Source organism: Mesoplodon bidens (genome assembly GCF_964165515.1).
Source record: "Mesoplodon bidens genome assembly, chromosome: 8".
NCBI lineage: Eukaryota > Metazoa > Chordata > Mammalia > Artiodactyla > Ziphiidae > Mesoplodon > Mesoplodon bidens.
In genome coordinates, this window is record NC_138165.1 from 83,233,261 (window position 1) to 83,249,066 (window position 15,806).

Here is a 15,806-nt window from a genome sequence, read left to right on the forward strand (position 1 = left end):
TTTTCAATGCTGTGATTGATTCCCTAGTGCCCAGCACACCTCGTTCCCAGCAGGCTCCCATTTTTCAGACAGATGGAGAAGTTCTGATTCACAATTAGACCCTCTGGGAGCCAGGGTTGGGGAGCACCCGTTCCAGAGGGAGCCGTTCACCTGGCCAAGTTCAGGGACGCTGCTGGCACGCCAGGCCGAGGGAGGGTGTACCCTGATTTCCCCTCAGTGGCTTCCAGTCACCTTCTGTCCTTACCTGTCAGCCCTGAGAGGCACAGAGGCATGGTCCCTGGAGCCATTTATGAGATGAGGCAAACTGAGGCATGTCTGATTGACCCAGGCCAGCTTAGAACAATTCAGCAGGTCTCTGGCCCTGCTGCATTTCACCTTCCCATCTGAGCAGCAGCCTAGTGGTGAATGGACACACATTGTGGGCTACTCTTATCTGCTTTCTACCCTGATATTGTTACAAAGTGCTAGCATGGGGTCCTTTGAGCTGACTGCAGAGGGTGAGGATTTTATAGATGCATAGAGCAGACAGAAAGAAACACTCAACAGTCCTGCTGAAAACAGCCTGCCCAAAAGCCTTGAACTTCACATTAGCACCGGTTGCTTGGAAAGTCCTTCCTTGCATAAGCAAATACGTTCCATCCAAGCCTGTCTGCAGGAACAGAGGAGATCTGTGGCCACAGGACCTGAGGAATGTGCTTGCTGGGGAGCCGGTCAGTGGAGGGAGTGGAGTGTGGCCAGAGGGTCAGGGAGAAGTGACGCAGGCTTTGTTGTGTGCCCTTGATTCTCTGAAAGTTCATCTACAGTGAGGCTTATCAGACACGGTGTCTGGAGCGGCCTCCTTCCTCATGTTGCGAGGTGTTCTTGGCAGCCTGCTCCGCCAGGAACAATGAGACCGGTGGGCCCTCTCCATCATCCCAGGGATTCTGCGGAAAAACGACCAGCAATTATAAATAGATGCTGTTTGTAGTTTCCATTTTCTTGCCTTCAAGGTTTTTTGGAATAACTCCTTCAGTTTGTTTTGGGTTGTTCTCTTTGCATACTTCCTTTGCTGGGTGGTCAGATTTCCTCCCTTCTAAAGAGCCCTGGTGACCCTGGCTGTGAAGGGATTGCTAATAAGCTCAAAATATCAGAGATTCAGGATGGGAAGAAATAAAGGAAGAAAATGAAAGTGCCAACAGCCGCTATTAATACACAAACCGATGAGGTGTGTGAGTCCTTGGAGTTAGCGAATAATGGTAATAAGTTAGGTAAGACATAATAATGATATGGAGTTAGACAACAGCAACAAATAATGATACAGCAGCAGCAATAACAACTAACATTTATTTATTGAGCATTTACTATGTGCCTGGCCCTGTGCTGAGCTGTTGACGTGCATTAACTCACCAAATCTAGGGAGGTTGAGTGCCTAGCTCTTCAAGACCCAGCAAATGGGAGTGGAGGTAGTTTTGAACCCAGTTTTGAACTGGCTGGTTCCATAGCCTGGGTTCGGAAACATGAGACTGAAATGAATTCTCAAAAACTCAAGTGATGAAGCACTGTTGATAGGTTTGTACAGGAGGAGGATTTTTCGAAACCACCCTCTGTAGCACTGAGGTTGGGGAACATTGAGACTGTCTCTAAATTTATTACTTTTCATTTCCTCTTCACCTGTTCAGTTTCCAAAGCATCGTGTGTATGTAACTCTTCTCTCCCCCAAGTCTGCCATCCTATTTTGTAGAACCCAGGTAATAATCAAAATGGACAGTGCCTCGCAGGCACTTTCTAAGGCATCCAGTGCTGTGCTGGGCCTGTATATACCTTCACGAACCTTTCAACAATCCCACAAGGTGGGGCGTATTATTATTTCCATTTTATAGATGAAGAAACTGAGGCTCAGAGAAGATAAATGCCTTGCCTGAAATCATACCACTGGCATGTGCCAAGAACCAGCTGGGTCTGTCCACAAAACCCATGCACTGCATTTCCCAGAGTACGCACACCCCTGTAGACAGATACGCTTCTGTGCAGTTAAAAAAAATTTTTTTGGGCCCCAGACCCCTTCCCTAGGAAAATGTGCATACACACAAACACACAAAATTTCTGCGTAGGATTGTAGGGGTTCCCCAACCTACTAAGGCTCATCTGTGGACCCTACTGGAAATCCATGGGCTGAAAAATATGTGCTCTAGATGATACTATAAGAGTGTATAAATACACAGGATACTGTTTTCTCACCCAATGGACCATATGTTCACATATGGGTATATATGTACTTATAAAAATACTTCAGTTACAAAAATTAATAGGTTATCCCATCTGAACACTTACAAGCTGGATTTCTACTAGATGAGTCTTGAAACTGTGAATTCCAAATCTATTCACTGCATCTATGGGTGATTTGTCTGTTAAATTTGGCAAGCCCTACAGGCTTTGTTTAAACAAAACAGCTAGATAAAAAGAGTGAGATTCTGTTAAGTCTCTGACTGAGACGGAGAGGTGTCTTTGCACCTGGCACCTTATGATGTTACGGTGTTCTGGCAATCTGGCCTTCCCACTGCACTCCAATCTTCATGCAACAACGAGGCCAGAGGCCAGAGGTGAGGTCAGCGTGCCCTGGAGTGAAACCGCCTGGGCAAAGCCTGCCTCTGGCCTTTCCTTGTCGTGTGACTTTGGGCAGGTCACTTCATCTCCCTGAGCTTCAGCCTCTACATCTGCAAATGGATGGTAATCATATCAGGGCCTGGTGTGTATTAAGTGAGGGTTGAATGAAATAGTGTCTACGTGGAGCAAGGATCTAGTGCACTGTGAATGCTCAGTAAATGGGAGTCTTCTCATTGATATACCAGCTGCTTATAAAAGTGGTACCAGTGAAAGGGAGAAATTCAAGGAAATAAAATTGGCTTCTTAAAAAACCCGACCTGACAGCTCACTGATTTCTCCATAAAAGCTGGATGTCCCTACTAAGCTGGAGACCAGGTGACCTGGCTTTGGGCCTGAATTGACCAGAAACTTCAGCATCATGCAGACCTACTTCACAGCCTCTTAGGACCTCAGGCAGCTTCTTCTTTGAGAAAGTTGTGCATGACAGTGTTGTTTTTTCCTCCTGTTGTCCCTGCAGGTTTTTTTTTTTTTTTTTTTGCGGTACGTGGGCCTCTCACTGTCGTGGCCTCTCCCGTTGCGGAGCACAGGCTCCGGACGCGCAGGCTCAGCGGCCATGGCTCACGGGCCCAGCCGCTCCGTGGCATGTGGGATCTTCCCGAACTGGGGCACGAACCCATGTCCCCTGCATCGGCAGGCGGACTCTCAACCACTGCGCCACCAGGGAAGCCCCTCCCCCTGCAGGTTTTAATGTAAGGATTAATAAGACAGTGTTTGTAGATGTCTTTGAGCTTCCTGTAAGAAAGGCACTCCAGGAGGTGGTAAATTCTCTGGCCTGGATAATCTACTCATGAAATATGGAACTTTGAAAGTGTGAGAAAAACCTCAAATCACTTTGACAGCATTTTAATTGTGGTTGATTTGTTTGCCGCTAATAGAGAAAATGCTGTCAGCATGATTTGAGATATTTCTTCCACTCAAAATGTTGTATTTCATGTTTTCAAGTCCCAAGGCAACATTTTGGTTTCCAGATACAACCAGAATAGTTCAGTGAGTGTGTTGGTGCACAAATGCAGAGTGTAAAACAGACCAAACCCCTCAGAAAGCAGAGTTCGTTCTTCTTAACATGTAATGTCCACCTCAGGTCCCTCAATCATTTATTCACTCAACAGAAAGTTAGTGAGCTCTCCTATGTGCTGGGCACTGTGCAAGTATTATAAATTCATCCGTGAAAAGGTGAGGTTCTTACCCTCATGGCGCTTATCGTCTAGTGGAGGACACAGATTCTAAACAAATAAAGTGTATTGACAAAACCTTACAGATTATGGTAACAGTCAGAAAGGCAATGAGAGGGTGGTGAGGTAGAAAATAAGGGCATGCCAGCTGAAATGGGGTAACTAGGGCAGGCTTCTCAGAGGAGGTGACATTCGCACTCAGAAGAATGAGAAGGTACCAGACACAGCAAAAGCTAACAAAGAGTATGGCAGGCAGAGGGAAGAGAAAGTGCAAAGCCCAGGGGCTGGAAAAACCTTGCCATGTCCAAGACGTGATGGCTTAAACATTCATGATGCAAGTAGCATGAGAGGAGGCATTGCCTAGTTGGCAAAGTTTATGGCTTCAGGACTTGGGTGCAGAGGCGCTTAGATGTGTAGACAAATCCCATAGAATGGGCACAGCATTCTTCCTTGGAGCAGCTAAGTACTCTGCCTATGATATAGAAATCCCCTCACAAGCCGTTCTATGTGACATCCATAAAGGTAGACTCTGGATGGGGCTAGACATTATCCAGCCCTGGGAGAAGGGGCCTCCACGTGGTAAATCTTCCAGCACAGCCTCGGTTGGCTGACCCAGCCTTTGGTGGCCTGCTGGGCAGCGTCAAGTGTGGATAGAGTTATGGAAAGTAGAAAGCTTCTTTTCATGTCTGCCTAGTGATGAGAAGAAGAGATGACTGTTGCTTTTTCATATCTCTCCTGTGGACTCTTATAATTAATTCCACCATCAAGATTCCCACGCCCAAAATGTGGATTTGGGGAGAGAAATTAAGACTTTGAAGTCAAGAAAGAAAGTACAGAAAGCATTCATTATACAAATGCTCAACATACAGATGTCGGAATCTGTGGAGAGAAAAGTAAAAACGTACTCGGGGAACCATTTTAGAGAGAAAAAAAGAACGGGAGTAGAGATGGCTACTTCGGCTTAGGAAAGTAAATAAATAAGAAAAGGTAGTGTTAAAGCTTTGAAAGGAATTTTTTCATCTGAGGGAGATTAGGAATAATGAAATGCAAACACAATAGTTAATATGTCTGTTAGCTGGTTTCTGTTTCCTTCCAGAAAATGAATAAGAGGAATGGCTTTTCAGGTTATCCTACTTGACTATCGGGGTGAGCTCTGAGTTTGCAGCCCAGATTCCTTTACCAAACAAATGCTGGTTATTAGATGCTAGATGCAAAGTCAGATCTATTCCAAGGCCACAAATTTCCTAAGTCTCTGCTAGGTCTTCACAAGTGAACCTGACAACACTGAAATTTCTAAGGAGATTTACTCCAGCTGTAGCAAATCCCTGATAAGAAAAAATTTCCCCAAATGAATCAGTCACACAGGAGGTAAATGAAACATTCTGTGTGGAGTCAGCACGTCATTTGGAATATGCCCTTCATACAAAAACCCCAGCCAGAAGACCTGGTGGTTAGCTGGGGCTTGTCTACAGGGCAGAACCCCAACACTGAAGGGAAGGGGGGTGTTAGCTGCCAAACTGTGACTGGGTCGCTTTCCCCTCAAGCAAACTGAATAGGAAAATCCAGTTTTTCTAAGAAGTTCAAGTAAGGACTGATTATTTACTTCACAAAAGGACTCACCAGAGGGGTCCTTTAAATAACAAGCTCAGAGAGAATCTGTATGATATGATTGATTTATATGAACCTTTTTCAAAAATGTCTCTCTTCACTATATGTGTACGTAGATATGTAAGGATGTATTTGCAGCTGGCCACATTACCCAAAAGGATTTGGGTGGTATATCCATTGAGTAAATTGAGGCAAGTTTATAGCTATGACATGTGCTGGGTAGCCTTGCTTTATCACTGATTCTGTTAATCCCCTAAATTACTCCACGGGTGTTTAGGCAACCAGGTAAAACCCCCCGCTTCTGATGAACAAGCCAGTGGGATGTCAGGGCCTTTTTCTGTCCTTCCTATAGAAATTGGCAACACAAACATTGGAGCTATCTGGTAGTCTTTAAAAAAATTTTTTTTAAGTATTCACTGAGTGTGGTATTATTCTAGGTGCTCCAACAAGCTATGTCTTATTTAGTCCTTACGGTGATTCTGTGAGATGGTTGATGATTGTCATGATGACGATGGTGTTTTTTATCTGCAAGATTTTGAGAGCTGGATTATTTTTCTCAGCTCTTCTACTTTGGAAAAAATTCTTTATGGAAGTATCGTTATTTTATATATTTTAAAGAAATGCAGGCTCGCTGTAAACAGTTCAGATAATAGAAGAAAGTAAAAATTACAAATTATCCCACCATCCATATATCTCACCACTGTAAATATTTTAGTCTATATTCTTTTTTTTTTTAAATTTCTTTCTTTCTTTCTTTCTTTTTGGCCGCGTTGGGTCTTCGTTGCTGTGCGCGGGCTTTCTCTAGTTGCGGCGAGCGGGGGCTACTCTTCCTTGCGGTGCGCGGGCTTCTCATTGCGGTGGCTTCTCTTGTTGCGGAGCACGGGCTCTAGGCACGCGGGCTCAGTAGTTGTGGCTCACGGGCTTAGTTGCTTCATGGCATGTGGGATCTTCCCGGACCAGGGCTCGAACCCGTGTCCCCTGCATTGACAGGCGGATTCCTAACCACTGCGCCACCAGGGAAGTCCCTATTTTAGTCTATATTCTTTCAGACTTTTTCTGTATGTATATGCAAGGAAATATATATACCTATATATATATTAAAGCATACTTTTAAAAAAAATCTACTTTTTTTCAACGTAACAATATATCGTGGACATTTTTCCTTAAAAGCAAAAAAAAAACAAAAACAAAAAAACACACTAGACCTATAGCACTTTTACTATAGCAGTGGAGTATTCCATTTTATAAATATCCAAAATTCATTTACCCACCACTGCTGTTGGCCATTTAGACACAATGCTGTTTATAAACAAAGCATCTTTTCACTTTTCACATGCTCTTTAAAATAAATACACACAAAGATGCATATACATCTTTGCACAATTGTCTGATTATTTTCCTAGGAAAAAATCCTAGCAGCAGGATTGATAGGATTAAAGGATGTGTACATATTAACTCTTTTCACATTTTTGCCGAAATGCCCTCCAAAATGTTTGAACAGATGTACATTCCCTCTTATACTGCATCTCTACTCACTTGCTCCGTCTCTTAGGGAAAGTCACTTCTGCACTATGGCTCAGCAGCTTCTCCTCTGAAATGGGTGTGAAAATACAACAAATCCCTGTGAACACTCATGAAGCACGTGCTGGAACACTTTATATAGATGATGTGGGTCATTTAACTTTCAGAAAAACCCTAAGAGAAAAACTCTAGTAGCCCTATTTTGCTCTTATTTTCCCCATTTCTGAGGCTCAGAAAGGTCGAGTAACTTGCCTGAGGGGACCCAGCTAATAAGTCTGAGCTGGGATCCAAACCCTGTTCTGTCTAATTCAGGGGTGGGGGTGGGCTAGGGGGACACTGGCTCCTCCAGGCAAGCTGGGTAATGTCTGCTCCATGGATATAGGTGCTTCTCCACCGTTGTGCACCCTGGTAAAGAAGGCATCACCATTACTCAGCTGAGAGTGACTGTCCAACAGTGCTTACCTCATCGTGGAAATACAAAGGAGGGGTTTTCCAGAAGTTTTGGGGGAATTTCCTTTGAGAACAAACTAAGTGTCTTTTCACTGCTGTTTTGGAAGTGAGGAAGCACATTTTCAAAGTCAGCACCATCTCCCACACTGAAATCACAAGACCTAAACAGATTCCCCCCCTCCCCCCACCCTGCCTTTCCCAATCTGTGTCTATCTCTTCAGAGCTCCTGGGGGAAAACCCTGCCATCTCCTCTTCTCTAGACTCTAACCAGCTTCTGTGATTCTTTGGACTGCAGGATTCCAGCCCTCTGGGGTTTAAGAATGAACTAACCCTGGTCCACTCCGTATACTCCCTTCGAAGGCCTGTTTATTTGGAAGTGGCTGAGCCATCTGAAATATGGCTCCCAGGGGCGGTGGTGAGGCCTCAGGCCACTCCAGCTCAAACAAGTCACTTCTGCAGGCCACCTGTGGCACATCCCAGGGAGGGTAGCCTTCCCAGTCCCTCTCTTTACCCCAAAAGAAGAGATTTCGGACATGTTGTTTTAACAGGTTGATGTAAAATAAATAAACAGGGAGAGAGAGGGAGATGGATGGTTTTCAGTAAATAATGGTACAGAGGCCAGCAATTTGAGGGAGCTGGTGGGGAAGAAATGTTCCACGTCAACAGCTGTGACAGGAGCATTCCCTGGGAGCCCAGACAAGGAGCACAGACGCGGGACAGTGAGGATTGCCAGACCACACACCAAAGCTGAAAATGTGCATCCGTACAGATAAAATGGCGCAGTAGGTGTGCCATCCCGTGAACCTAGCCAAGGATGTCTTTGAGGTGTCTTCCCCAACCCGGGCCAGTTTGGTTCTGTTTGACATGAACTCAGGCCTCAGGGTGGGGAGAGGTGGGGAAGGCAGCCCACTCTGCCTCTTGCTGAGACTAATAGTTATATGCTCAGAGATGCTGGGTGCCCATGACTCACCCCCTGCTTTTGGAGAAAGGTGGGGTTTTTTTTTTTTAATTTTATTTATTTATTTATTTTTGGCTGCATTGGGGTCTTCGTTGCTGTGCGCAGGCTTTCTCTACTTGCTGCGAGCGGGGGGCTACTCTTTGTTGCGGTGCGCAGGCTTCTCATTGCGGTGGCTTCTCTTGTTGCGGAGCACGGGCTCTAGGTGCGAGGGCTTCAGTAGTTGTGGCACATGGGCTCAGTAGTTGTGGCTCACAGGCCCTAGAGCGCAGGCTCAGTAGTTGTGGCGCACGGGCTTAGTTGTTCCGCGGCACATGGGATCTTCCCGGACCAGGGCTCGAACCTGTGTCCTCTGCATTGGCAGGCGGATTCATAACCACTGTGCCACCAGGGAAGCCCCTGGAGAAAGGTTTTTATTGCCTTATCTAATGTGGTGCCGACCCCCTTTAAAAACGTGCTGTTAACTAGATAGACACTGCTGTTGTGAACTTCGCGGAGTCATCTCAGGGAGGCAAGTGGCCCACGGTTGGGGAGTCTTTGTCACTAAACGTTAAAGAGAAGAGCAAATGACCCAGGAGAGAACTGAACTTGAGGAAGAGGCAGGAACATAAACAAATCTCTCTGAAACAGCCCCCACGTGCCTGACTCGGTGCCTAGCACCTTCCTTACCTTTTTTCATTCCATCTCCATCCCAATCCCCTGAAGTGGATATTTGTATCCTCATCTTACAGATGAAGAAATTGACGCTCAGAAGGGTTAAGTAACATGTAGAGACACAGAGCTAAGAAGAAAAGACTACGATTCAGAGAGATCATAATGGAAATAAAAATGATGCTACCGCACGTAGAAAAAAATATTTGAGACATTTGATAGAACGATGCTACTGCTCTTATGTGAGCAAGAGATAAGGCCTTGAAGTCTAGCCATCCACTGAGGTGCTCATTCTGTGTGGCTTTCAGAAAGCAATGCAACTTCCTATATCTATGTTTGCCAGTCTCTACAAGCAAACGTAAGTGCCCTTTGATGAATACGAAACACCTGTCTAGAAGTGGATGGAGGCACCTGAGCTGGAGGGAGAAAATAGTCCTTTTCATCTCCTAAAAGTGGTCTTTTCTCATATGTGCCCCTTTGTGCCATCCGTACCTAGGTATGACTTCATTGAGATTCGGGACGGGGACAGCGAATCCGCAGACCTCCTGGGAAAGCACTGTGGGAACATCGCCCCACCCACCATTATCTCCTCGGGCTCGGTCCTCTACATCAAGTTCACCTCCGACTACGCCCGGCAGGGGGCAGGCTTCTCCCTCCGCTATGAGATCTTCAAGACAGGTCAGTGCGGTCATGGGTGGAGAGAAGATGGGACTCCGCCCTCTGTGTCTGGCCATGGGGCGCTGTGTGCGGGAACGACGTAATAGTTATGTGCTCATAGATGGAGCCCAGGGGGTTGACACAGGTGGTAAGGGTTCTAATTTTATCCAGCCTAAGCAAGTTGATGGAGGGAAGAGAGGTTCAAGGTGAGCCTGGAAACAGCCTGAGATGAAAAGCCAGTTTAAGTTACCCGCCAATTTAAGAGGGAGAGCTGCCCGGTTAGTGCTTGGGGGCAGCATGTTGGGCAGATAAACATTGTTTGTGGCAACAAAAGAATAGGAGAACCTGTTACGTAGAAAAACACTTTTGGAAAGAATTTGATTTTTGTGTTTTTTTTTTAAAAATCGCAATAATCTTCATGGTAAAAACAAAACTTGGTTAAACGTCCTCCTAATTACTTCATGATTTAACACAGCCTTTCTCTGGAATTACATGGGATGGAAGGACATCATCTTTTCAGTGTTAGGAGTCTCTAAAAATCTTACTATGATCCACCACCACCACTACCACCAGCAAAGTCACACAGTTGCTTTTACACCCAAATATGGCTCCTAGGAATTTCCCTTGCTGTTCCACTGCATCATGTCTACCCATTGAACCCACACCTCCTAAATGCCGGTGAAGCCAACACTCTGAAAAAGATAGCAGAAAGAGAGGAGAAGTACATTGCCCTTCTTTTAAGTTGACTACTTGCTTTCCATGAGGTCCCCCTTAGATTACTTTAGATCCTGAGAATATGGGCCAATGCTTAATATCCATAACTGGGTAGAGATGACTTGGATTCACAAGTCGCTGGTTCAGCATCTCCACGCAAGCACTCCGAGCAGCGTGCCCTTCCCCCACCATGTGTGAGCTCATTATCTTGAGGCTAAGTGAAGTTTATCCTCCAGTTCTCCCCTCACCCCTGCCCATCCCCCCCGCCTCAGGGGCTCCCACCCCGTCTACGACTGTGTTTCCCTCTCCAGCAGCCCAAGTTTTACAACTCATGGACAGAGTCTGCTGAAAGGGGAGGCTGTCAGCCTTGTCATCGAGGGGCCCAAGTCCGGCGCCTGTTGAGTTCAGTGTGAGGGGAACTATTCATATATATTTTCCTTTTCGCCAAACAATTCTTGAAAGGAAGTGGTAGCTGCTGAAAGCACTTTTTATATCCACTCTGTCTAAATATTTGCCAGATTTGTCTGCCTGAGAACAAGATCATAGAATCCAGTGAAAGGTTGGAGCCAGAGTGGGAGCCGGGAGCATCCCAGGGCACGAGTCCCAGGAAGGACCGTCTGCCACGGGTCATCGTGCTGCTGATTACGTGAGGTCACAGGGACTGACAATCTGTGTGTCCAGTGGCTCGGGCTGGTGTGAGGCTGCCAAATCGCCTCAGCCGCATTCCCCTGAGTCCTGTGTGAGATTCAGATTAGTCAGTGCCACCGGCACTGATGGACCCCACATTACGCCATCCTCTGCTGGGGACTAGTGGGGAGAGAGAAGAGAGGAAGGAAGGAAACGGGGTGTTTGCCCTCTTCTGTTTGGGGAGACAGTGTGTAAACCCACAGCACAGAACAGATGCACAGTCTATGTTATTGGATGAATATGTGTAAATTGATAATGTAAATTGCAAGGTAAACTATTGTTATAATACGAGGCAGAGTGAATAACTGTGAAGGCATGATTAACATGCTATGGATGTGAAAGTGAGGAAGATACTGAGTGGCTTGCCGGCAGGTTATCTGGGAAGTCTATTAGGTAGCTAGGTCCCCAGTGCTAAAGCTGCCAGTCAGCTCCACTGCACTGACCGTGAAAGGAAAACAGCTCCAAGCAAGGGCATCCAGGGAGCTGGCCACCGGAAGTCAGAACAAGGGTGGGGAGGACCATTCCAGCTCATCTCTGTTTCATGTTTCCCAACTTAGTATTTCACAAAGGAGGGGGCCACATCCTCCAGAAATTGACACAAAAACGTGAACGTTAGCTCTATCCATCATGCAAATTTGAAGAGTCGATATTAAAGGACAAAACACACAGAGGGTATCATAACTCAGCATTGCTCTTTTGAGGACAGGCTGATGTAGGATTTTGAATGAGGCAGCAAGCCTAGAAACAAAGGAGCCAGCCAAGGAAGGTGGCTTGGGCATGGAGAAGTGAGGCAGTCTACTTTAAGGCCTGGGATTGCCTACAGAAGGTAGAAAAAGATGACTGCAGCCGCGGGAGGTAACAGACTGGCCAACAACAGCCATTCTTCTGGGGAACGTAAGAAAGAGGTGAGAGCCCAGTGGCCTCGGCGCTGTTCACACGTGCCATCATGCCCATTGGAGAGAACAACTCTCAGCCTGAAAGTCGACCCTCATAAAGCACGTATATGTGCAGGGGGCAGGGCGTGCCAAGTTCAAACCTGAGAAGTTTAGGAAGACGAGCATTCGTCCAGGTGCCACAGCCCACACCCCGATCTCCACTGTTGGAGCCCTGAGAGAAAATACACAAAGTTATGTCATCCACAGAACATGAAAGAAATGCATGAACATGCTGAAAAAATCCAAACAAACACAGTTGTGTTTGCTAGTCAGATTCATAAAGAGAGAGAAGGGGGAACTATAAACAGATACACAACTGTACAGAAAACTCTGGAAGCCTTCGACAGCACATCGTCCAGGCAGGGCTCTGCTGCAGAGTTATACTGACAGAAATAAACTCACAATTCAGTACAGATGGGGGTAAGTGGCTGGAGAGGGAGGTTCACGTCTGCCCTGAATGAAGTGGTTTATGAGTCTGTGTATGACCAGACGGTCCACATATAAAAGGGTTAACCAAACAACTCGCTGACTTAAGTGATCCCAAGTCACCAAATCATAAGCAGAACAGAGAAAGGAATTTTAAAATAATTTAAAAAGTAACATTGGAAACTGAATCACTGGAAAATGTGGGGGTTTTTATGTGTTTGTTTCCTGTCTTCTGACCAAAGTTCAAGATCAAGTTTTCTTTCGTGGTGCCCAGTGACATTTTGGAAACTGAAATCTCGGGTTATTCACAGACAGAGAAAACCTGGGGTGCCCCCTACTCCCACTTCCTAAATTGAAGAACTGGATTTACCTTTGTGGTCAGCCTCAACTCATCTTTGGATAAATCCACCATGTTTTCAATAGCCTTCTTGTGTGCAGATTCTTCTTCTGCTTTCAGAGTTATCGTACAATTTACAGTGAAAAACCACGGAGTGGGCATTTTTCATACCAGAGTCCTTTGGTATGAAATCATTCACTGCAGCCCAAATCCCCCAGCTTCTATGGACAATTTTAGCATTGCATGAACTTGAGTATTTATTGACTGAGCTATTTTTTTAACCTTTAATCCTTTTAACACATGCAGAAAAGCATCTTGGATTAGGTAGATAACTGCAAGACTCAACCCTTGTCCCAGGAATGGTCACCCTTTCCTGAGATCTCTTCTCCACATTTGATATTCAGCTGCTTGCTTTCCGACACTGATCATAGTCCAAACAGCAAGATGGTGCAATTATAGATGGATGCACGACTGTAATGGACAGGCTTGATTTTTCTGCATGAAAAGGATAAAACTGTTTTTCTATTTTATTCAAAATAAGCCACAGGATACACCCGTGTATAGCCATATGTCAGAGATAGATACACACTTTTTTTTTTTCTTTTTGCCTTAAGGACGTCAGATTGAAAAAATCTCTCCAGTCCATTACAGGACTACAGAACCTTGGAAACTGTGGGTACTTTAGAATCTCACATTCTCCAGGCCTCTCTTGGGCTTTCTAAGTGTCCTTTGTGGAAGCGCCTGTCCCCCATGGATGACAGGGACTAAAGAAAGATTCCACTATAAATTCCCCACTCAGGGGCGGGGTGGGGGGCGGTGATTCCCCTTGCCTTGGAAAGGAATGACAATAGGGCAAACGCTAGGAGGGAGTGTCAGGACACCTTTTCTAGAAGCAACTTGTGAATAGAGTTAATTTCCTCTGGCAAAGTGGCCCGGCAGCCATAAATGCTAACCTTTTCAAAATCCCTCTCAGCCACCTGAAGACCTGCCAGCTGGCTTGGCTTTGCTAAACTGCCTCATCCTGGACCGTCCAGGAGGCTTTCAGAAGCTGGGGTCCTGATGGTAAACAAAACTGGGGGCTCCGTGGTAAACAAACTGGGGGACAGGTCGTCTCATCTCCTGCCTCCAAGCCTGGCTGCCCACTGGGCCACCTGGCCTCAGAATGATGGAACACAAAGCCTCTGGGATGCAGCATTGGAGAGCCTCTGAAGAAGAATCCTGAAAAGATTAGCTCTCGCCCCAGGTGTCCTGGGTTCCCACCCTGCCAAGGCTCAGTGCTGGCTGGAAGGGCGGAGGTGATGGAAGGGTGAGCAGGGATAGTGGAACTTCCTGGCTGATGCTAAAAAAAAGTTTCCATCCCCTCCCCCACTTATTTGCATGGCACCTTTTCCAAGTCAGACATTTACCGCTTTCCAGAAAGCCATCATCAATAAAGAGACTCGCAGAGGGGCTGCTGCAGGAGCCAAGGATAAAGACATCGCTGCGGGCTAAGATCAGCGTATTGACATCACGCAGTTAGATTTCAGTGGGATCCCCAGAGGACACTTTCTGCCAGTAAACACCTAGTTTATCTAGTATTTCTGTGTTTTTCCTTCATGCTTACAGTGCCTATTATTCCCCTCGTAAATCCTGCTCCCTTTTTCAATTTTAAAATCAGAACGTAGTGAAATCAATACTAATTGTGCAGCATTTACATTCATCCCGTTAACTTGCAAAACTTCCGGCTCCGTGCAGCTCCCTGGGCCCATGGTCTGGGCTGCAGTGTCCTGGGACCGTCCCAGGCGACCCTGGCAAATGGTGGCTGGGTTACAGCACATGAGGGCCCTTTTAATGTGACTCCACCTTGAGGCATTAGGGGAGACAGTGGCTGTAATCCTTCTACGAGCTCCCTCCCACTGCGGTCCAAGCCTGCACCAGGATGCGAATGTGTGCAGCATTTAATAAGACGCCTCCATGAGCCCCAAGAAAGCAGACACAAGAGCTTAGGAGAGAAAAAAGGCCGTCCCACCACAAAAGAACCAGAAGCCTTCCAAATGTCAATGCACTGCCACATTTTTTCCAAACTTGCTGCTGGAGCGGCCTTTAACATCCCCAAACCCTGCTGTGATCCACCAGCTACAAACCTCAATTGTTAATTGTCTGGCCACTACAGAGCCGCTAGTTTTAATATAGTCATGACATGAATGAGACCCGAGCTCCCCTTTGCCCCTCCCCTGAGGCACCTTGGATCTTGGAGGGAGATGGGGGCACCAAGTTGGCTCTGGTACAATAGGGGCCAGTGTTGAGGTCAGCAGTAAATAAGGGGTAACATTGTTTTCCCTGCTGGCAATCAGCAAGCCTTCCTTGAGGATTGAAATAACTTACATTTCTGGAGCAAGCAGCTGAGTAATTGAGAAAGAAGACTCTGTTCCTCTTTTCAAGAGAATCCATCTCTCTCTCTCCCTCCCTGTATCTCACACACACTTCTTTCTACACCACCCCCCTCCCAAATCCTCAATTGCTGCTCTTACTCTAATATGTAGAGCAAGCCTGCTGTACTCCCTAATTTCTCTCCTAAAGATGGTCTGGCTTAATGGCTTGAAATGTTGATGTGAAAAGTATGTTGCTTCAAGGGCCACTCCAGTGGAAACAAAAACTCTGTGAGTAGGGAAATTTGGGCCCAAACATTTAAATAACCCATGTGACAGAGGCAGCAGAGAAAGGCATCCTCTTCCACTCTCTTAATGCTATGGTTCTCATTTACATACAGGCTCCGAAGATTGTTCAAAGAACTTCACAAGCCCCAACGGGACCATCGAGTCCCCCGGGTTTCCCGAGAAGTACCCACACAACTTGGACTGCACCTTCACCATCCTGGCCAAACCCAAGATGGAGATCATCCTGCAGTTCCTGACCTTTGACCTGGAGCACGACCCTTTGCAGGTGGGAGAGGGAGACTGCAAATACGATTGGCTGGACATCTGGGATGGCATCCCCCATGGTGAGTGATGGCGCCATCACCAGGCACTTCTCAGTAGCTTCGCCTTTGCCTGCTAATTGCTTTAGGAGCA

The 15,806-nt window shown here is 46.3% G+C and overlaps 1 protein-coding gene across 9 annotated transcripts in view; it reads left to right on the top strand.

Annotated features, from left to right (window-relative positions):
• NRP2 (neuropilin 2) overlaps window positions 1–15,806 on the top strand; it is a 117,466-nt gene that overhangs the window by 25,318 nt on the left and 76,342 nt on the right. For all 9 annotated transcript variants that reach the window (XM_081241725.1, XM_081241726.1, XM_081241727.1 and 6 more), the window contains exons 3-4: window positions 9,497–9,678; window positions 15,506–15,736. In XM_081241725.1, the coding sequence (XP_081097851.1) occupies window positions 9,497–9,678; window positions 15,506–15,736 (413 nt within the window). The remainder of the gene's footprint in view (window positions 1–9,496; window positions 9,679–15,505; window positions 15,737–15,806) is intronic.